This window comes from Myotis myotis, unplaced genomic scaffold, assembly GCF_014108235.1.
Source record: "Myotis myotis isolate mMyoMyo1 unplaced genomic scaffold, mMyoMyo1.p scaffold_m19_p_21, whole genome shotgun sequence".
NCBI lineage: Eukaryota > Metazoa > Chordata > Mammalia > Chiroptera > Vespertilionidae > Myotis > Myotis myotis.
Genome location: NW_023416326.1, coordinates 2,656,120 through 2,677,344, shown reverse-complemented (window position 1 = coordinate 2,677,344; position 21,225 = coordinate 2,656,120). Strand labels below are relative to the sequence as shown.

Below are 21,225 nucleotides of genomic sequence, written 5' to 3'. Positions count from 1 at the left end.
AATCTGCCCAGATCCTGTGGGCAGACCCCAGAAGTTCATAATAACGTCACTTAAACTGCTCTCGACAGACCCCTGCAGCAAGGAGGCATAGGCAAACAAGAGCCCGTTGGCAAGAGACTCTCTCTCCTTTGCGGTCACTGGCCACCTTCCTACAGGGACCACGGGCAGGCTCCACGGCATCCCGCACAGACCTTGGGTTTGCTACTCGTGCGTGCGTGTGTCCCTTGTGTTGTAGGACGACATCCCGCTCACGGGCGCCTATCACTTTACCTCCCTTGAATTAGCAAAAGCATTGAGAGAGGGGGAAAGATAGAGAATATATATGTCAGTCATACAGAAAAATGTACTAGTAAATTCTCTCCTCTCTCCATGCAAAATAGGATGATTTGAAAAAGCCATTACTATTTTTTATGGATTTGAGAGACAGTGGAAGAGAAGAGAAAGATATAAATATAGATAAATGATAGATGACTAGATAGATAGGTAGATGAATAGATAGATAGATAGATAGATGATAGATAGATAGATAGATAGATGAATAGATAGATAGATAGATAGATAGGAACATCAATCTATTGTTCCGCTTATTTATGCATTCACTGTTTGACTCTGGCATGTACCCTGATAAAACAAAGAAATCCCTTTGCCACCTCACCCAGCCAAGGGTGGCTTCCCCAAGAGCAATTAGCTACCTCGGAAAAGCCATGACACTGTTCAAAGCCCTGGCAACCTCAGTTTCCCCTTAAGATCTGCACCCAGACAGAGGTGCCCCCAGGAGCCTCAGCTTCGGTCTCGCTGCTGCTTGGAAAAGGCTGCGGGGGAGAAGGAATCCCTCGGTGGTGTGAGTACATCAACCGAGTGAGAAGCAACGAAGCTTGGGGTCCCCAGGAAGGCTTGGATAAGGCAGAGCATGTCTCGGGGCGCATCTGGCTTCTTCCCCATTTGAACATCCGTTGATTAAATGTACGGAACCCTCCAGCTAGTCTCAGCCTCTCTCCATGTCACTGTTACAGCCTTGCTCCACGTCTGCCCACAGCGGCTCTACCAAATTCTACGTATATTTATGGTTTATATTTCACCGTGTTATTTAAAATACGCATTTGAAGTTCATTGAAACTATTCATGGCATGGTTTTTTTTAAAATATATTTTTATTAATTTCAGAGAGGAAGGGTGAGGGAGAGAGAGGTAGAAACATCCATGATGAGAGAGAATCATGGATCGGCTGCCTCCTGCACGCCCCACACTGGGGATGGAGCCCGCAACCTGGGCATGTGCCCTGACCGGGAATCGAACCATGACCTTCTGGTTCCTAGGTCGGCACTCAACCACTGAGCCACGCTGGCCGGGCTCATGTTTTATTTATTTCTTACAGAGATGCATTACATTTTAATAATTAGGAATTCCCAGGGAAGCAAAAAAGTAACAGTAGAAAAAGTGGCATCGAGCCATAGGTACAGGTAGGTCCTTGTAATACGTGCCAGGCCACCCTTTACCATCTAAGGCCGGCCACAGATATGACCCCTGGACGCCCCAGGCTCAGAGGGGAAATACAACAGCCTGTAAGACATAAGAGTCACGAATAAACTGTGTGAGGATCATTCTTCTCGGTATGGGGACATTCATATTATAAGAATAAAGGAGGTGAACAAAACAGGCTGAAGATGAAAAACATTTTGCTGTTGAAATTCTGCCTTCAATAATGCGTAACGGGCCAGAGGAGAACGCTACAGCATCCCTGTTCACCATGAAACCACGTGGATGGACGCCAACTGTGACATGGGTCCCATTACGTTAGTCATCACGGTCACGACGGGACTCGCAGGATCACAAACCAGATCCCCACAAAACGCTTGTCTGAGAAGCTGCGTCCTTCGGGGGTAAAATGTGACAAGAACACGAAAGCGACAGTGCCATGGTGGGAAGCATAAAAGGCCACGGACTCCTGAGCAAAAGTCCGACGTCGTCCCAAATAAATTTGCTCCGATGTGTTTAGGTTCCAAGCCTACACGCTGACAGGTATTTTGATAGCTGCTATGACTGAAATCGCTACAGGGAAAATAACTCTGAATTCGGGATCTGAATGTCTTTCAGATCCTCTTCCCACAAGTAATTACTTCCATCATTTCAGGTTTTTTGACGGAAGAGGCTTCTTAAGGTGTAATTATCACATTACAGCACCGACGGTAAAGCTAAAGTGACCGCGTTTTTCAAAGCAGAAATAAGGACACGTGGCTGGAAAAATTCTGTCTGCATTTGGAGACGTGTTTGTGTAATAGACTGCAAGGCGTATGTGTGTTAACTTCCATATTGCACTTAATGGCTCCTTTGATGAAAATGTTTATGAAGTCAGGGCTGCCGCACTCCAAACATCTAAAGTTCGGTTTGGCTGAAGGTGGGTTCACTTACAGGCTGTTAAAAATAAGTAGAGGAGCCCCCTACTTTTTCACAGCAACGCATTCATGTTAACATCTGATAGGCCGTGGGTTTCTGTGCTCCGAGTCGTGACTCTGCAACTTGCTAGCAACCCTGGTTTAGTCACTCAGCATCTAGCGCAGGGGTGGGCAAACTTTGTGACTCGAGGGCCACAATGGGTTCTTAAACTGGACCGGAGGGCCGGAACAAAAGCATGCATGGAGTGTTTGTGTGAACTAATATAAATTCAAAGTAAACATCTTGACATAAAAGGGTACGGTCTTTTTTTTTTTTTTAGTTTTATTCATTTCAAACGGGCCGGATCCGGCCCGCGGGCCGTAGTTTGCCCACGGCTGATCTAGAACGTTTTACCTCCTCATATGCAAAAGGAAAGTACTGAACTACGGCCCTCACTGGTTTGGCTCAGTGGACAGAGTGTCAGCCCGAGGACTGAAGGGTCCTGGGTTCCGTTCCGGTCAAGGGCACATACATATCTTGGTTGGAGGTTCCCCGGCCCTGGTTGGGGTGCGTGCAGAAGGCAACCGATCAATGTGTCTCTCTCACATCGATGTTTCTCTCTGTCTCTCCCTCTCCCCTCCACTCTCTCTAAAAATCAACGGACACATAATCCCTGAGTGAGGATTAACAACAACAAAATTATTACTCCTCTCCTTATTCTTACGATGACTTATCCACCTTTACATACACGAAGACTGAGTTTTAGATCCGGCAATCCTTTTTGCTGTTTTATTCCTGCATTTACTTATTACTTTTGATTAATCCATCGTCTTTCTAACACAGCGGTTCTCAACCTGTGGGTCGAGACCCCTTTGGGGGTCGAACAGCCCTTTCACAGGGGTCGCCTAAGACCATCGGAAAACACATCTATAATTACATATTGCTTTTGTGATTCATCACTATGCTTTCATGATGTTCAATTTGTCACAATGAAATTGGGGGTCGCCACAACATGAGGAACTGTATGAAAGGGTCGCGGCATGAGGAAGGTTGAGAACCACTGTTCTAACAGGAGAAATATAAATAAACAGCCACTCATGGGGTGGGGAGGGGGGGTGCTCAGGGCGATTTTAGAAGCCAGCCAGAAGTTGGACCAGCGAGCGATGCTTCACAGAGAAACAGAATGAGCCGTACAGCTTGGAGTCAGGGAGTCAGGGAGTCGTGAAGTGCCTCTCCATCCATTCACGCGGCACAGAGATGGATGGGAATGCCCAGAGGGAAAATGATGAGCTTCTCGGAGAAGCATCAATAACATGCAGGGAGTGTGGCGGGAAGAGGAGGGATTTCCTGGGCCCGGGAAGGTTAACACGGTCATGGACGGAGAGTACAACCTAGTGTCGGAAACTGTTCTTGGGCGACTTTCTCGCTGATCTTCTCTCCCACCCACTGCACCCTCAGCCTCCGTTCCAGTCCCGACATTTCTGTGGGATTGACTTTTCAACATCTGTAAGAGTATCATGCAGTTTTATTCGTTTTTTTAAAATATATTTTTATTGATTTCCGAGAGGAAGGGGGAGAGAGAGAGAAATAAAAACATCCATGATGAGAGAACCATGGATCGGCTGCCTCCTGCACGCCCCCAGTGGGATCGAGCCCCCAATCCGGGCATGTGTCCTGACCAGGAATCAAACCCGGGACCCTTAAGCTCACAGGCCGAAGCTCTATCCACTGAGCCACACCAGCTAGGGCCCATGCAGTTTTAAAAAGTAATAATATGATGGGTAGTAAAGGAAATTACAAGCACAGGGCTGGAGTTAAGTGAAGCATCACCCTGTCAGCGTTTCCGGAGATGGCTGACAGGTAGGAAAATGAGTCTGCCATGTGAGACAGAGCGAAATGAAACAGACGCATTAATCCCGGGAAGAGAAGGCCGGGAAAGCGAGGATTGAGGTGTTCGCCTCGGTGAAGCGTTCGTCCCTGAAAGCAGTGGTTCTCTACCTTCTGGCCCTTTCAGTACCGTTCCTCGTGTTGTGACCCAACCATAACATTATTTTCGTTGCTACTTCATCACTGTCATGTTGCTACTGTGATGAATCGTCATGTAAATGTCTGATCTGCAGGATGGTCTTAGGCGACCCCTGTGAGAGGGTCGTTCGACCGCCAAAGGGGTCGCGACCCACGGGTTGAGAACCGCTGCCTAAAAGTCTCTAGACATAGGCTATGGAAACCCAGGAATATGAATCCGCACCGTGGGAAAGAGCCCCAGAAAACTAGATTTTACATCGATGTAAGGACGAACTTATTGTGCTCTGAGCGTCTGACCATGACCTCCTCCTGAGGACGGGAACTCCTGAGGGAGGTCAGACAGAGGGGAGACGGTTCAGGCTCTAGCCCTGGGGAGGGAGACGCGAACTGGCCGTTTTCACAGCCCCTTCCCTCTTCACACTCAGTTTAGGAAGGATCTGAAACAATAACGCATCTCATGGGTCCTCATCCATCATCTTGACAACGTCTGAGACTGAGGTTTCTCATCTGCCCCCCACAACAAGGATCATCACCCCCACAGGATAACTGAGGGCTAAAATGACGAATATTCGTAAAGGCACTTTGTACATTTGCAAACACGGCTTAAATGTTAGACTATGGCAAACCTTTCACTATGCCTAATAGTCATGAATCTCGATAATTTAACAACTGTATCGAGTCCTTAAATCTCGATAATTTAACAATTATTTAAAGGTATGCACTGTATTTTTTAAAATGTATTTTTATTGATTTCAGAAAGGAAGGGAGAGGGAGAGAGAGATAGAAACATCAAGGATGAGAGTCATTGACTGGCTGCCTCCTGCACGCCCCACACTGGGATTGAGCCCGCAACCCGGACATGTGTCCTGACCGGGAATCAAACCGTGACCTCCTGGTTCATAGGTCGACACTCACCCACTGAGCCACACCGGCCAGGTTCCATACTGTAGTTTTTTAAAAAGCAGTATAAGAAAGCCCATGAATTTTCGGTTTTCTTTGAATGCAATGGCCATTCTATATCTTTTGTAAAAGAGGAAATGACAATAAAAAGGGAGATGTCTTGGCAAAAGGCCCTACCAGTAGTTCTAAAGTCATTTCAAGAATCATTGTTCCTCAACGCTTCTGTAATATACGCAAACACCAAAGAAAGCAAACACTTATTTCCACAAGCATTATTAAATTATGACATATTAGGAGTCATTAACAATCAGCAGGCAGGGTGCTGGGTTCTGCCAGTCTGGTGATCCAAACAATCAAAAAGAATATCCATGGGGCAATTAATTTTCAGCACATTGATTATTCCAACCTCCAAACTAATAAGCAGGACTACACCAAATGAAATTAAAGAGCACAGCAAGCAACTAACAACACTTGTAAAGGACAGTCTCCAAAGTTGAAAGATGAATAACATCTCTCAGGTTACTGGGCAAGAGGGAAAAGTTATTCCTGCACCCAGATCCTATTTGTTTAACATATTTTTATTGATTTCAGAGAGGAAGGGAGAGGGAGAGAGAGAAAATAACATCAGTGATGACAGAATCATTGATCAGATGCCTCTTGCATGCTCCACACTGGGGACCGAGCCCGCAACCGGGCATCGAACCATGACCTTCTGGTTCATAGGTCGATGCTCAACCACTGAGCCACACCAGCCGGGCCCAGGTCATATCTTAAAAACCTAGCTCTGCTTCGAAGTCAGCTTTCCGTCAACTGTACTGCCTCCTACAGGCATAAACACAGGCACGTTTCACATTGAGAAATTAAGGCTGAGACCGAGTATCCAAGCCAACCAGCTAGTCCTGATGAGCAAAGTCAGAACCGGAGACTCTGGATTAGTCCAAAGGGTACTTTCAGCTCGGGGGGGTTGGGGGGGGGGCAGGCACGGCTGCTTAATGCTCCCGGACTTGGAGCAAATATGATTGGTAACAGCTCAACAAGTTACACGGCAAAGTGCAAAACTGCCATTTTTGTATTGGTTTGCAGAACTACTTAATAATAAAACATGAGTCAACAAAAGTATTGTCTGTTGTTCCCTCTTGCCGAGCCGGTGTGGCTCAGCGGTTGAGTGTCGACCTATGAACCAGGAGGTTCGGTTCGATTCCCGGTCAGGACACAGGCCCGGGTTGCGGGCTCCATCCCCAGTGTGGGGCGTGCAGGAGGCAGCCGATCCATGATTCTCTCTCATCATTGATGTGTCTATCTCTCTCTCCCACTCCCTTCCTCTCTGAAATCCATTTAAACACACACACACACACACACACTTAAAATATGTATATTTATAGGTTCCTCCTTGATAAAAGTATATCACTCTGCTGAATAGTGCTGATAATGGAGGAACCCATGGAAGAGTAGGGTGTATATGAGAAATCTCTGTAACTTCCTCTCAATTTCGTGTAAACCTGAAACTGCTCTAAAAAGTGAAATCTTGAAAAAAGAGTAAGAAAGAAGTTGATTTTCACTAACATAAAACTCGATGCAGCGAGGCCGGGTTGGAAGGCTGACCCGCAATCATCGGGGACCCAGGCCCAGTCCCTGTTGTGGCTCCGCAATCCAGCCTCCCCCTCCTGGCCCCGATGACCGCTTCCCCGGAAGCAAGAGTGAGAAAAGGAGAAGAGGAAGGTATAACCCCCTTTTTCAAACGGCACTTCCCACACACCAGCCACACCTCTCCTGTTCCCATCTCTTTGTCCAGAATGTACCCCCTGGCCGGGCCTGGGAGCCTGGGAAAGGCCATCTTCATTCCAGCGGCCGTGTGTCCGGGTGAAAATGCAGAATGAGATGATCACAGAAGAGGAGGAAAGGGAAGCTGGAGGAGGGGGAAGTGTACCGCGGCTTACCAAGTGACAATGAGCGCTGAGTCACACAAATCCAGATGGGCACAAGTAAGTGAGGTCGTTCCTAATACACTTCGAGTAAGAGCAGCACACGAGTTTCCAGGCGGTAACACAATGCTGGCTAATGAGGAGAGCTGGGATCCATTCCCAACAGATAAGCCGCTTCTGATGGAAGCCATTAAAACTCCCGTCCCACAGGACCCACGCAAATCACTGCACAAAACTGAGATTTCAGAGGAAAGGGGGGATTCGTTGGAAATTTAGCTTTCTACCCTGATCTAAGTGATTAGAAACGTTTCTGGTTATATTCAAATAAATCTCTTTTTTTTTTTTTTTTAAACCTTCAGCATACAGCGAACACTCTTATCTTCACTAATATTGTCCAAACTTCAGCGCATTGGGAACAAAAGGGTGAGGCAACGAAATAAAGGTCAAAGACGGACAATGAATGTTCTCATCTTGAGAGTCTGGGATATTTTTTGAAGCATTTACAAGATTCTTTAAAAGATGTAGGACTGCCTGCCTTGATCAAAGTATATCACTCTGCTGAATAATGCTGATAATGGAGGAGCCCTTGGAAAAGTAGGGTGTATATGAGAAATCTCTGTACCTTCCTCTCAATTTCGTTGTAAACCTAAAACTTCTCTAAAAAGTGAAATCTTGAAAAAAGAGTAAGAAAGAAGTTGATTTTTTCTAACATAAAACTCGATGCAGCGAGAGACCGGGTTGGAAGGCTGACCATTATGAAATAAGCAGTCATTTCATAAAAATAAAACTGCATATATTTCTCCATGTCTATTATTTTATGAATAATAGCTTCGTCGCTGCCCTATATACATACTAAAGAATTTATATCCTAAGTGATATATCTTTTCTGATATTTGCTTCAAAAGAATTACTGGGGAGAGCAGAAGTGATGAAGTACAAGTGAAACAATATTTATCCACAGTTCGTAAGTGTTGACATTATGTGATGGGTACATGAGGTCCTTTGTATTATTTTCCTGACTCTGGTATTTGTTTGAACTGTGCCATAATTACACAGGTTTAAGGACTACTTATTGTACATTACCACGTGAAACAGTTTTAAACAAAATCATGGAGAACCAACAGATTCTAACGTTTCTGTAAGAAAAAGAAAATGTTTAAAGGAAGTGCTCCTCAGATGTTGTCACTTCCCTTTATGGAGAAATCCAGTTCTTTTTCCAGATTTTTATTAATAACTCGAGGCCCGGTGCACGGATTCGTGCACCGGTGGGGTCACTCAGCCTGGCTTGCGCCCTCTCGCAATCCAGGACCCCTCGGGGGTTGCCGGACTGCCGGTTCATTCACTCACTTGTACATTTATGCAGTCACTACTCAGGGACACCTACTCTGTGCCATTTTTCTTGGTGCTGGGAACACAGCAGTGAAAGACAGGTGCCTTCTCCCCTTCACGGAGTTCACCAACTCTGCCACCTCTTAAACAAGCTTGGGCATGAGTCCGCTGGCATGAGTCCCGGATTTCAGCTTTCTCATTATAAAACTAGGATACTAATGACCAACACGCAACATTATTTTAAGGAAGACATGCCCCATACGTCCAGGACCTGACACAAGGTTAGCACTCAACAAATGGCAACGATTCCAACGAACAATAATCCAAACGTCAAAACACAAAATACTACGTGTACAAATTAGAGCAAGCGACAAGAGGCACTCATTTCCAGAGGAAATGCCTGCAGGAAACTTCAGCAAGAGAAAATATTAGGAATAATGTGTTCTGCGTTCCTCTTCATCTCGCCAATTCCTGGAACCAAAGGCTTCATGTCGTTTACATAATATCCAAGAAGAAACTGTGACAGACTTGAAAGATATATAAGATAACATCTCAACAGGCTTATTAAAAAGCAGCAGCCAGCTCCACAGGACTAAATAATACAAGACAGAACATTGTAAGTGTCATAAAAACATGTTACCAAAGCCTCCTACGGAACCAGCTTTCTCCACTACCAGGAAGGCTCCCGTAATGGCGGCGAAGCTGTTCACCTTTTTCTCTTTATTCAATTATCTTCAACATATGGGTCCCCCAGGCACACACAAGGTATTTAACAATAACAGGAAAATAATAATCATGATTAGAGCATGTGTCAATATTAATAATTATTAGTCGTAGGCATTCATTGAGGCTCTAACATGCATTAGGTTCTACACAGGAAACTTTGCCGAGGCTATCTCATTTTACCATCAGACAGCTGTACGAAGGAAACATTTTTTTTTTTAAATATATTTTATTGATTTTTACAGAGAGGAAGGGAGAGGGATAGAGAGTTAGAAACATCGATGAGAGAGAAACATCGACCAGCTGCCTCCTGCACACTCCCTACTGGGGATGTGCCCGCAACCAAGGTACACGCCCTTGACCGGAATCGAACCTGGGACCTTTCAGTCTGCAGGCCGACGCTCCATCCACTGAGCCAAACCGGTTTGGCGAAGGAAACATTTTTATGTCCCACCGCTTTTAAAAATATATTCTTACTGATGTCAGAGAGAAAAGAGAGGGAGAGAGAGAGAAATATCAATGATGAGAGAGAATCATGGATCGGCTGGCTCCTACACACCCCCTACTGGGGATCGAGTCTGAAACCTGGGCATGTGCCCTGACCGGGAATCGAAGAACCATGACCTCCTGGTTCATACGTCGATACTCCACCACTGAGCCACACCAGCTGGGCTATTTTCCATCATGTTATAAGCAGGGAGTCTGAAGTGAAAGAAGTGAGGTGCTAACCCACAGCCACACAGCCGAATAGCAGCAGAAGCAAGGTTTGAAACCAAGATGCCATGGGCATTGCCCACACTCTCCCCTTGCAGCATACTGAGTCCTAAAAAAAACTTGTACTTGATAATCACCAGAAAAGACCTAAACTAAGAAGGCTCTGATTCATAGATAGATAGATAGATAGATAGATAGATAGATAGAGATACAGATATACACACATACATATACATACATATATACATACTAGAGGCCTGGTGCATGAATTTGTGCACAGGTTGGTTCCAGCCGGCCCACCCCGATGGGGGCCGATAGGGCCGGGCCAGCAGGGTGGGAGGAGGGAACGTGGGATTTTAGCCAGCCGACCCCGCCCCCAATTGGGGTGAGGGCCGATCGGGGGCCAGGCTGGCTGTGGGGAGGGGTCGAGGGAGTTTGATCGGGCTGGTTGGCCACCGCAGTGCGCGTCATAGTGACCGGTCATTCTGGTTATTCCATCGTTCTGGTCGCTTGGCTTTTATACATATAGATTTTTTATTGATTTCAGAGAGGGAGGGAGAGAGATAGAAATAGAAACATCAATGATGAGAGAGAATCATTGATCAGTTGCCTCCTGCACATCCCCTTCTGGGGGGGAATTGAGCCCACAACCTGGGCATGTGCCCTTGGCCAGAATCAAACCTGGACCCTTTCGTCCGCAGGCCGACACGCTATCCACTGAGCCAAACCGGCGAGGGCCTCCACCGACTCTTAAGAACCCAGCCAACACTGCAAAGCTGCCATTGCCCCAGACATTTTGCAGAAAACAAGGATAACAGCACATCTTTCATATTATTGAAAGAAAGAAATCACCAGCCAAGAATAATATATCCAGAAAAGTTACCCCTTAGCTATGGAGAAATAGAGGCGTCTAGATGGGCCCCGTGGCCACACTTGTCCAGCCTGGGCCAGGTGGCAATTTTAATGGAGCAAGATTCAAGTTCACGGTTATCTGTTAGAGTTCCAATGCCCTGAGCCCCTTGTTAATTGAGTAGGAAACAAGGGGAATTTGAAGGAGATTAAGCTAAATATTTATATTCCTTTGGCTGAATAGCAGAGAGAAGCAGGATTTTTTCCCCCTAAGGATCCGGCTACCCACGTTATCACTTACAATTATCTTATAATTAGATTGATATTTTGCAACACAGAAATCTGTAACCCTGACATTTAAACGCCTGCTCTTCGCTGATGGGAAAGAAGGAGCAAAGACCAATTATTTGTGTCGCTTGTTTGGCAAAATCCTGTTTTCAAGGAGACTTAACATTTATTAAGCCGCCAAACTGTCCAAATCTAAAATATTCCCGTCTTCTCGGCAGCGGTCACATCCCATCACCCACACCGCCTAAAAATACCGTTTCCCATCAGGCAGTGCAACCACAGGGGCTATTAGGAGGCAATGAAGTCCCCGGGGTAGCCTCTGCTTTGTACGCCCGCACGTCCTTCCCGTCAATCAGATTCGGGAAGGTTGGAGGTGAAAACGAAGGCAATAAAATCCAGGCCGCCCCATCCTCATCTTTCCCACAAATGGCACTGACTGCAGCAACTTGGGGAGGAAGCAGCTCAACCGTGGGAGACTCAAGTTCATGATCACCCCAAGTGTGGGAGACTCAAGTTCATGATCACCCCAAGTCCATCATGAACGTATTACTCATGACAGGTTTCTGTGTGCTTCTCGGTGGAAATATCTTAGCTGATGCTCCTATTCTACCTCAAAACGCATGTCAGTATGTGTGTCACCGAGGGACAAACAGGTCTGCACTTGACTCAGACTCAGGTTTACAGTATTTACAGTAGACGACACCCCTCAGTCCAGAAAGGTGCTTTTTTTTTGTTTTGTTTCTGTTTGCAGTTTCCTTTTCATTTTATTTTTATTTTCTTCCGCGCTGGTTTCCGGTGTACAGCCTAGTGGCTAGCCCAGCCATGGGCAAACTACGGCCCGCGGGCCGGATTCGGCCCATTTGAAATGAATAAAACTAAAAAAAAAAAAAGACCGTACCCTTTTATGTAATGATGTTTACTCTGAATTTACATTAGTTCACACAAACACTCCATCCATGCTTTTGTTCCGGCCGGCCGGTCCAGTTTAAGAACCCATGGTGGCCCTCGAGTCACAAAGTTTGCCCACCCCTGGTCTAGACAATCATATACATTGTGCAGCGTGTTCCCCTCGATATTTTTGGCACCCCAGCCGGCACGGAGGGGTGCTTTTAAACAATCTGGTTCAGAGAAGGCATTCCAGTTTAACATTTGTTCAAAAATGGTAAGACATTTCTCCTTCTGCCGGTGCCTGCCTCCCCTCCCAGGCCCTGAATTTAGAAACCTGAAGGCCAAGAGCTCAGGCCGTGGCGATGATCTGTTGCAAACATCCCTTCCTTGTCTCAACAGTTACAGTTATCACCTGTAACTACTGTTCACGCCATCACCCTGAACCCAGACAGATCAACATAACCAAGGTTCAACGTGCCAAAGGTGGCCCTGGCTGGTGTGGCTCGGTGGACAGAGCGTCGGCCTGTGGACTGAAGGGTCCCCAGGTTCAATTCCGGTCAAGGGCACAGGCCCGGGCACATGCCCGGGTTGCGTGCAGGAGGCAGCCAACCCATGATTCTCTCTCATCATTGATGTTTCTATCTTTCTATCCCTCTCTCTTCCTCTCTGAAATCAATAAAAATATATTTTAAAAACAAAACAAAACAACACAAAATGCCCAAGGTTACTTTTTATGACGGTGTTTAACGGGGGCGCTACGGACCATCACGGTTGACCAGATGGGATAATTCTGAAGGAACAAATGCACCAAATTCGTGTAGAAAATGTCAGAGAACGCGTCCCTGAGAGACCAGTCCTGTCTGCCCCTCAATCTCTTCCAAAGAAACGAGTTACACCCCTTTCGTACAGGCGTGTCTGTTTTCACAGAATAGGCTTGACCTTGACAATGTCTAGGTCAAGGCAATCCACACAGATGGTCCTCCTACTAAGGGGAGAGGCCCCGCTGGGCATCCAGGTAAGAAAGGCCACGGGTCCCATCTTGCTCTTTAAGAACAAAGCAGCCAAAGCCGGTTTGGCTCAGCGGATAGAGCGTCGGCCTGCGGACTGAAAGGTCCCAGGTTCGATTCCGGTCAAGGGCATGTACCTGGGTTGCAGGCACTTCCCCAGTGGGGGATGTGCAGGAGGCAGCTGATCGATGTTTCTCTCTCATCGATGTTTCTAACTCTCTATCTCTCTCCCTTCCTCTCTGTAAAAAATCAATAAAATATATTAAAAAAAAAAAAAAAAAAAAAAAAGAACAAAGCAGTGTTAAACCCTTAAAGACTAACCTCTGCCAGGAGCTCATATGTACCAACATCCTGGACCCCTTGGCACAGCGGATACCAAGTTTAAAGGCACCTGTCTCAGTGAGTGTCCATCCCAGGTCCTCCAACGAGGTCTCTTCTCCCAAAGGCACCGCTCTCTCTCTTTTCCATCTAATATGAGCAGCATCTTAGGCTGGGCCGAGCCGGCACGGCCACGGGTGAACGTGAGAGGGGGCGGTGACGGATTTAGAAAAGACAGACGAGAGAGTAAAGCTGGGGCTGGGTGGGACACTGCCCTCTCTGACGGAGAGACAGCACCACGGCCTGCAAGCGAGTCTTTATTTTGTAGCCAGATTCCACGAGGCAAAGCAAGGGCAAGGTTACAAAGGTCTCAGGGGGTTTCGAATCTACTCAATTACATGCACCTCATCATCCAGCTTTGTTTCCTTGCTGCACCTCCCGCAGCCCACATCACTCAGCCACGTGGGCCCGCAGGTTCGGGCCATGAGGTCAAGCTCACAACCACAGCCTTTGGCTACCACTGTGCTGGGCTTGCATGTGGCTTTGCCACGAGAGGATCGTGCCCTCTCATCAGTCGCAGGCTTGAACCTGTCCACACGCGGTTGCCGCTCTCCACAGTATAAATCAACAAATTTGGTAAGGCAAGTATTTTGTCCAGATGGATTTTTTAAAAATACCTTTGACATCCCATATGCTTCACACTCAGTGAAAAAGCTAGTGGCAAACATCTGAGACGGAGCAGGTACCACCCTGACTGGGAGGCAGCATCGCTAGGCCTGTAGCCTTCACTCTGGCGGCTCTCGCTCCACCTGGACGAACACACAGCTCCACCCACTGTCTTCCCTAACATCACTATGGAATTCTTCATAAAACAAACAACAAAAAATCCCTGCAATTCTCCTGCTATTGGGAGGAATTCCTATAATCCGTATGATGATAATCCAAACAGAGAGAGACATCAGATGAACAAAATAAACCCACACATCTGAGCTTTTTGCTGTGTATTCCACTTGGGGAACCACTCACTGTTTCCTATCCCTCACAAGGATGTTTTTTAATAGATTTTTATTGATTTCAGAGAGAAAGGGAGAGGGAGAGAGAGATAGAAACATCAATGATGAGAGAGAATCATGGATAGGCTGCCTCCTGCACGCCCCCTACTGGGGATGGAGCCTGCAAGCCCGGCATGTGCCCTTGACCAGAACTGAACCTGGGACCCTGCAGTCCGCAGGCCGATGCTCTATCCGCTGAGCCACACCAGCCAGGGCACAAGGATGTTCTTCAGGATCACTCGCAGGCTACCAGGATAAAATGGACACAGTTTATGAAGATCTTCAGGGTGTGGAAGTCATCGGAATCCTGGCAGTAAACAAGAGGCGGCCTGGCAGGGCAGGGGGAAGCGTAGTTCAGAACCCACTTGCAAGGACGCTGTGAATAGCGGCGCAGAGGTGGGAAACTGGCGAGAATCGATAGAACAGCAAGTTCTCCATGCGTCCTCTCAGCAGTTATTGAGCAATGTTCTGGGGGACCGAAGGTCTTTTCTAAACCTTTGATGGACTTCCTGATTCATAAGCATTTGTAACACAGGGCTTACTCTTTGATTCCGGGGAGCAGATGTACTCTCCTAATACATCTATTTGGCCTACGCCCCTCTCCAGATGAATATTGACAACTGCCTAACCTGAATACCCTTTAAAGTTAAGAATAAAATTTGATGATTCATAAAAAAAAAAAAGAAGAAGAAGAAAACGCGGCCTCTACTGAGAGGATATTCCATGCAAAGACCACAAGTGATACAAAAATCAGAGGCAACATGGTCACAGGAAATCCATGATGCCATGTTGTAAGTGCACACAGACACAGACCATCGGACTTGGTAACTAGCAAATGGTAACCACGGACACTGCGTTTCTTAATATAAATTATCTGGTGGTTATTTGTACCGAACTGGGTTGTTTTTTCCCAATGACGGTTTATCAGGGAAATCTTTTCTAAAAATAAATTATACATGTCATGAAACCTAAGCAAAGAGCTAATAAGAGGAGGTCAACACGAGAAGCACAAGCAGTTCTAAACTTAACCAGCAAAAATAAATAACACTTAAAAGAATGAGGCATTGGCTTTCTCGGTGAAGTCACTATAGCCTATTCATTTACAAGTAGCTCTGAACACAATTTGGTGCTAGGCAATTTATGCAGTAAATTCACAATTAGCAACCGGAAGCGCAGGTACACGGAATAATCCAGTAACTGTTTCTAAAACACCTCGTCTCCTTTGTTTTCATGATAATTGACTAAATAAGACACATGGATTGATGTCCTGTACAATTTATTTCTAATCAGGATAACTCAGTCGTCTGATCAATTCAGCCCCAATCTGTTCTGTGAAACATAGAAAAAATGTAGTTTGACCTATCTAGCCACTGTAATTTCACACCCAAAAGTTCAACTCTCCAACCAAAGGACTTGTATGCATGCATATAAGCATAACCAATGGACATAAGACACTGGGGGATAGGGGAGGCTAGGGGACTGTCAAGGGCGGGGGGAAAAAAAGGACACATATGTAATACCCTTTGTAATACTTTAAGCAATAAAAAAAAAAAAGTTCAACTCTCCACAAGACACGCACCCATAAGATAGAAGCATTCATGCTCATATCTTGCATAATACAAAATTCAGAATCACACCAAACAACAGAAGGCCTATAAATTATTTTAAAACACACAACTGCCCCCCAAATAGTTCTTCTCAGAACCAACTCTGCATAGAATGAGCAAATATCCAGCTATTTCAATCAATGTAGGAATACAATAGCAATCATTTAGGCTCAAGTGGATTCTTTTCTTGCTTTATCCATTTGGGATGCTTTAAGGCTAAACCAGGCAATTAATCTCTTCTTGTTTTCTATCATAACACTCTGTCACAGACACATAAAACTGTCTTCACAGCTACACAGCATAGCGCTGTCCTTGAGGCCAGAGAAAAAACCCAGCTGATCAGGTCGACGTGCCCACGCACTTCCACAGCAAAGCAGTAACAATATTCCCTCCGCACATTCATCATCACCTCTGCCTGATCCTGGGCCCCACCGAAGGGAAGTTTGGATCTGTCCTGATCCTCTAACTCGGGGGTGGGGAACGTCCGGCCCGCGGGCCGCACAAGGCCCACGGAATCATCTGGCCTGGTCCTGCCAAGGCATTAGGGGTGAGTGAATGAAATGTCTGCCCGGATACAGCAGGCTAGTGTTTCAGTTGACCATTCTCTCTACGGTGATCTTAGAAATATCCAAATGGCCCTGGGCAGAAAAAAAAGGTCCCCCATCCCCTGCTCTAACTGAACCATCCACGGAAACTCGCCCTGCCTGTTCAAGAAACTCATGCTAATCAAAGTCCTTAAAAACGTTCCTGGTTTCAAAGTATGGTTTCCTTTTAACCATTGCTAAGGTTAACTAAAGAAATCTTGCCCAATAGGCACTACAAACCATATGCTAAAGAAAAAAAAAATAATCCCAGCATAAAAGGCAATAGAAACAAGTAGTTACAAACATTGCATAAAGAACACAGCTTCCTTAACTTTAGTAATAATACTGATTGGCACCAGAGTGAAGTTACCTATGCAATCACTCCGAAGCGTGCACAATATTCAAATATATCTTTGTTGGAGTGGCTCAGTATCTAGAAATGTGTTGCTGATAGCACCGTTGTCAAATGCAGAATGCTTTCAGATTGGTTTGTGGCAAAAACAAAACAAACCCTCTATTATATAAAGATCTATTTATTGGGCATATGGCACGATAACATAAATACCCACAAGCAAAATTATAAAAATAACACCAAATAAAAAAATAGTTTAGGCTATGACAAATACCAGCAGAATTGTGTGGTCAGGAGGAAAACCATTAAGCCGTCCATACACTCACAGCCACACTCTTGCCACAGGACAGCACAGCGGGCTTATTTTCATTGCTCACGGTGAGCTTTTATGTTATTATAACCCAAATGCTTATAAGGACAGCAGAGGGAACGCTGCTAAACGTTAAGAAGGATGCTGCAAAATCATGTGCGTGACGCCCAAGACTACGGGGACGCTCGCATGTTCTGCTATGGCTGAATACAGATCCCAGGCTGTGGAATCGCCCAGAAGTGTGAGGACACAGCTGGCTGCATCTGCATCTCTGGTGAGGACACCAGCTTGTCCTCCAGCGCAGGCGCTGGGGTTCAGGAAGCCCACCCGGGGCCAGAAAGTTGGTCTTTACTTTCATCGCCGGGAAAATCCCCAGGAAGCCAGCTCCCCCCCCCCCCCCTTTTTCCAAAACAGCCTTACCTTTCTGTACACCAGCATGTTGGGGGACTCGTCCGCCACCCCGTTGCTGGTCTGCCCGTAGTAGTTGTTCCCTTGGGCCATGTCACCCCCACACTGGGTCGGCTCTGGGGTGCAGGAGTCCGCCTGCAAGGGAAGGGTCAGGGGGACTTCAGTGCGCCCCGAAGGGCAGCGCTCCAGGCGGCGATGCTCGATGCGCCCTCAGCACCCACCGCACCCGCCCATCCACCTGGACGGCGCTCACCTGCCGGGGCTCCAGGAGGGGTGGCCCAGGCCCAGGGACAGTTTGTTGTTTCCTAATTGGATTTCTATCCACAGCACACCCCCCCCTCCCCCCCAGGCCCAGGGGACTGACTGTAAGACGTGACCACCTCTGGGTGAAAGCAGTCCTTGCGCTATAGCTTCACATGCAGTTGGTTTTCTGGAAACTCGTTTTTAAAAGAGTTTGCTGCTCAGCTGAAAAGAATCCCAGGGCTCCCATGGCCACGCCAGGGAGTTTTCTCTCCCAAACCTGCCTGTCCGCTCCCTCCCCCAAAGGGCGAGAGGCGCCACCCGTGCGCACACTCCGTCCCGGGTGTCGGTCTCGTGCCCCCCAGTCCCCCCCACGCGCGGGCGTCGGCGATGCCCTTCCCAGGGCAGGTGTGCCCCCCCCACCCCCCCGGTCCCCGCGCCTCCCCCACCCGGGGCTCCTGCGCCTTCACCTGCCCGCGCCGCCGGCCACCGCGCCTCTCCGTCCCCGCTGCGCCCCGGGGAGCAGGGCGGTCCCGCCCGGCCCCAGAGAAGATCCGAAGACACCCCGGCCCCGGGCACCGGGGGAGCCCGGCCCGCCCGCCCTCGCCTCGCTCGCCGCGGGGAGCCACCCGCCCCGGCGCCCCGAGCCCACAGGAGGGAGCAGCCCCGCGCCGCGGCCGCAGGGACCGGGCACCGCAGGGCGCGGGTGGGTGCGGGGCGGGGGCCGCGGGCTGGGTGGCGCCGCCTCCTCGCTCCGCGCGCCCCCCGTTACCTCTCCGCCAAGGTCACGGCCCCGCGGCGTCTCGCTCCCGGGCGGGCGGCGTCAGCGGGCGGCGAGGCCGGGCCGCTGCATCACACGCGCCCCCGCCGCTCCGGCGACCGCCACCCTCGCCGCCGCCGCGCGCAGGCGGCTCCCAGCCCGGCCGCTGCCTCCTCCGCTCCGGCTGCCGCGCGGGGACCGCCGAGCGCGCGCCCAGCCCAGACGCCCGCCCGTGCGCGCGCCTGCGAGGAGGCGGTCACGTGGCGCCCGGCGGCCGGAGGTGGCGGCCGGTTGGGCTCCGCGCGGCAGGACCACGCCGCCCGGCCGCCCCGCCGCCCCACCTTCCGCCCCGGGGGAGACCTGCCCGCGTTCTCACACACCCCGCCCGCCCCGGTGTGCGCGCCGCTCAAGGCCTGGAGATCCAGTGTAAGGCGGAAGGGAGGAAGGGCCATGGATGGGGGTGTGGATGGATGGGAGGGTGGGTGGGTGGGTGGATGGGTGGATGGATGGGTGGATGGGTGGATGGGTGGGAGGGTGGGTGGGTGGGTGGGTGGATGGATGGATGGGTGGATGGGTGGGAGGGTGGATGGGTGGATGGGTGGGTGGATGTGTGGATGGATGGGTGGATGGGTGGATGGGTGGGTGGGTGGGTGGGTGGATGGATGGATGGATGGATGGATGGATGGATGGATGGATGGATGGATAGGTGGATGGGTGGATGGATGGATGGATGGATGGATGGATGGATGGGTGGATGGATGGATGGGTGGGTGGGTGGATGGATAGGTGGATGGGTGGGTGGATGGATGGGTGGGTGGATGATGGATGGATGGATGGATGGATGGATGGATGGATGGATGGATGGATGATGGGTGGATGGATGGATAGGTGGATGGATGGATAGGTGGATGGATGGATGGATGGATGGATGGATGGATGGATGGATGGGTGGATGGGTGGATAGGTGGGTGGATGGATGGGTAGTCCCTACCTTCTGTTCTAAATACTACTATCTAAATCGACATTACATACACCCTAGTCTGACCCATCTCCCACTCTTCCCCAACTCCCAAAATATTTCCAGTGTGCTCTTTGGTAAGGCCTCTTCTCTCTGCCACCCCAGGGCATTTGCACTGGCTGCTGCCCTGCCTGAGGCCCCTCCCTCAGATTTCACTCCCTTTTCTTCTTCATTTTTTTTACTCCAATGGCACCCTCTCCATGCAGCCCCCTCTGAATACCATTCCTCTTTAACTCCTGTGATTTATTTGCTCTCAGAGCATTGATCACCTTCTAACATAGTGAACAACTTACTTATTAGCTACGTTTAGTGTCTGTCTCCCCTGGAAGAAATTAAGTTCTGCCGACTCAGGATATTTTTTTTTTTCTCTCCTCTGCTCTGCTGTATCCCCAGGATCTAGAACAGGATCTGACATAGAGTTGGCACCCGCTCGGTATCTGCTGATTTCTTGAGTAAATAAATCCATGAACATGGTTCTGGTGGAAAGACTGGGTGGACTGGAATCACACAGACAACAACGTTGGACAAAACTGAATTAGCATCAGAAAAGGGAACCCTGGTCCACGGCTGGTGGGAATGCAGGCTGGTGCAGCCACTGTGGAAAAACAGTTTGGAGTTTCCTTAAAAAATTAAAAATCGAACTGCCATTAGACCCAGTGATCCCACTTCTAGGAATATACCCCAAAAAGTCAGAAACACCAATCAGAAAGGACATATGCACCCCTATGTTCATAGCAGCACAATTTCAGTAGCTAAGATCTGGAAACAGCCTAAGGGCCCATCAGCAGATGAGTGGATAAAAAAGCTGTGGTACATCTACACCACGGAATACTACGCTGCTGTAAAAAAACGAAAGAACTCTTACCCTTTGCAACGGCATAGGTGAACCTGGAGAGCATTATGCTAAGTGAAATAAGCCCGTCAGAGAAAGACAAGTATCACATGATCTCACGCATATGCGGAATCTAATGAACCAAATAAACTGATGATCAGAAATCAGCCCAGAGACAGAGAAGCATGAACAGACTGTTGAACCTCAGAGGGAAGGAAGGGGAGGGTGGGCGGGAAGAGATCAGTCCATGAACTTGTGTGCAGATATGCATCAGCCGTGGACACAGACAATGGAGTGGCGAGGGCCTGGGGTGGGGGGACAGGAGTGGGCTGGAAGAAGTTAAGGGTGGGAAAAGGGGGACCTATAAAATGCTTTCAACAATAAAGATTGAAAAATAAAAATTTTCAAAATAACACTGAATTAGCATCAAGTTTCACCGGGATGGAACTGATCTGCCCTTCACAGCTGCTGCCTGTGTCTTAAAGGGGAAGAGTGACTTTTTTTCCCCACCACACGCCCACTTCACAGAGGAATGCTTTGAGAATTAATTAAACAGTAATGTGGAGAACGCATTTTGAATTTCAAAGAGAAAGCATTTCATTAATTTGAGGCTTTTGTTGTGTGAAAGAATTGTGAACCATACAGGGGCAAGTACAAAGACGAGAACAATGTTAGAGGAATTATACTGTTCACAGTACTACGTTGGCATTTCCTGAGATAATTGATT

The 21,225-nt window shown here is 48.2% G+C and overlaps 2 protein-coding genes across 6 annotated transcripts in view; one reads left to right on the top strand and one right to left on the bottom strand.

Annotated features, from left to right (window-relative positions):
* RGS7 (regulator of G protein signaling 7) overlaps positions 1-18,837 on the bottom strand; it is a 128,635-nt gene extending 109,798 nt beyond the window's left edge. For 2 of the 5 annotated variants that reach the window (XM_036355097.1, XM_036355101.1), the window contains exons 1-2: positions 18,661-18,837; positions 17,661-17,783 (exon numbers count right to left, since the gene is read on the bottom strand). In XM_036355097.1, coding sequence (XP_036210990.1) covers positions 17,661-17,741 — 81 coding nt within the window. In that variant the 5' untranslated portion in view covers positions 17,742-17,783; positions 18,661-18,837. Of the gene's footprint in view, positions 1-17,660; positions 17,784-17,901; positions 18,007-18,358; positions 18,500-18,660 lie in introns of those variants that run through there. The other 3 variants (XM_036355100.1, XM_036355098.1, XM_036355099.1) reach the window with 3 other exon arrangements.
* On the top strand, positions 18,279-20,308 carry LOC118678952 (translation initiation factor IF-2). Its single transcript, XM_036355194.1, has 3 exons — positions 18,279-18,296; positions 18,415-19,074; positions 20,060-20,308. The coding sequence occupies exons 1-3, from the start codon at positions 18,279-18,281 to the stop codon at positions 20,081-20,083; spliced, it is 702 nt and encodes a 233-aa protein (XP_036211087.1). The 3' UTR covers positions 20,084-20,308.
* Positions 20,309-21,225: the final 917 nt, after the last annotated feature.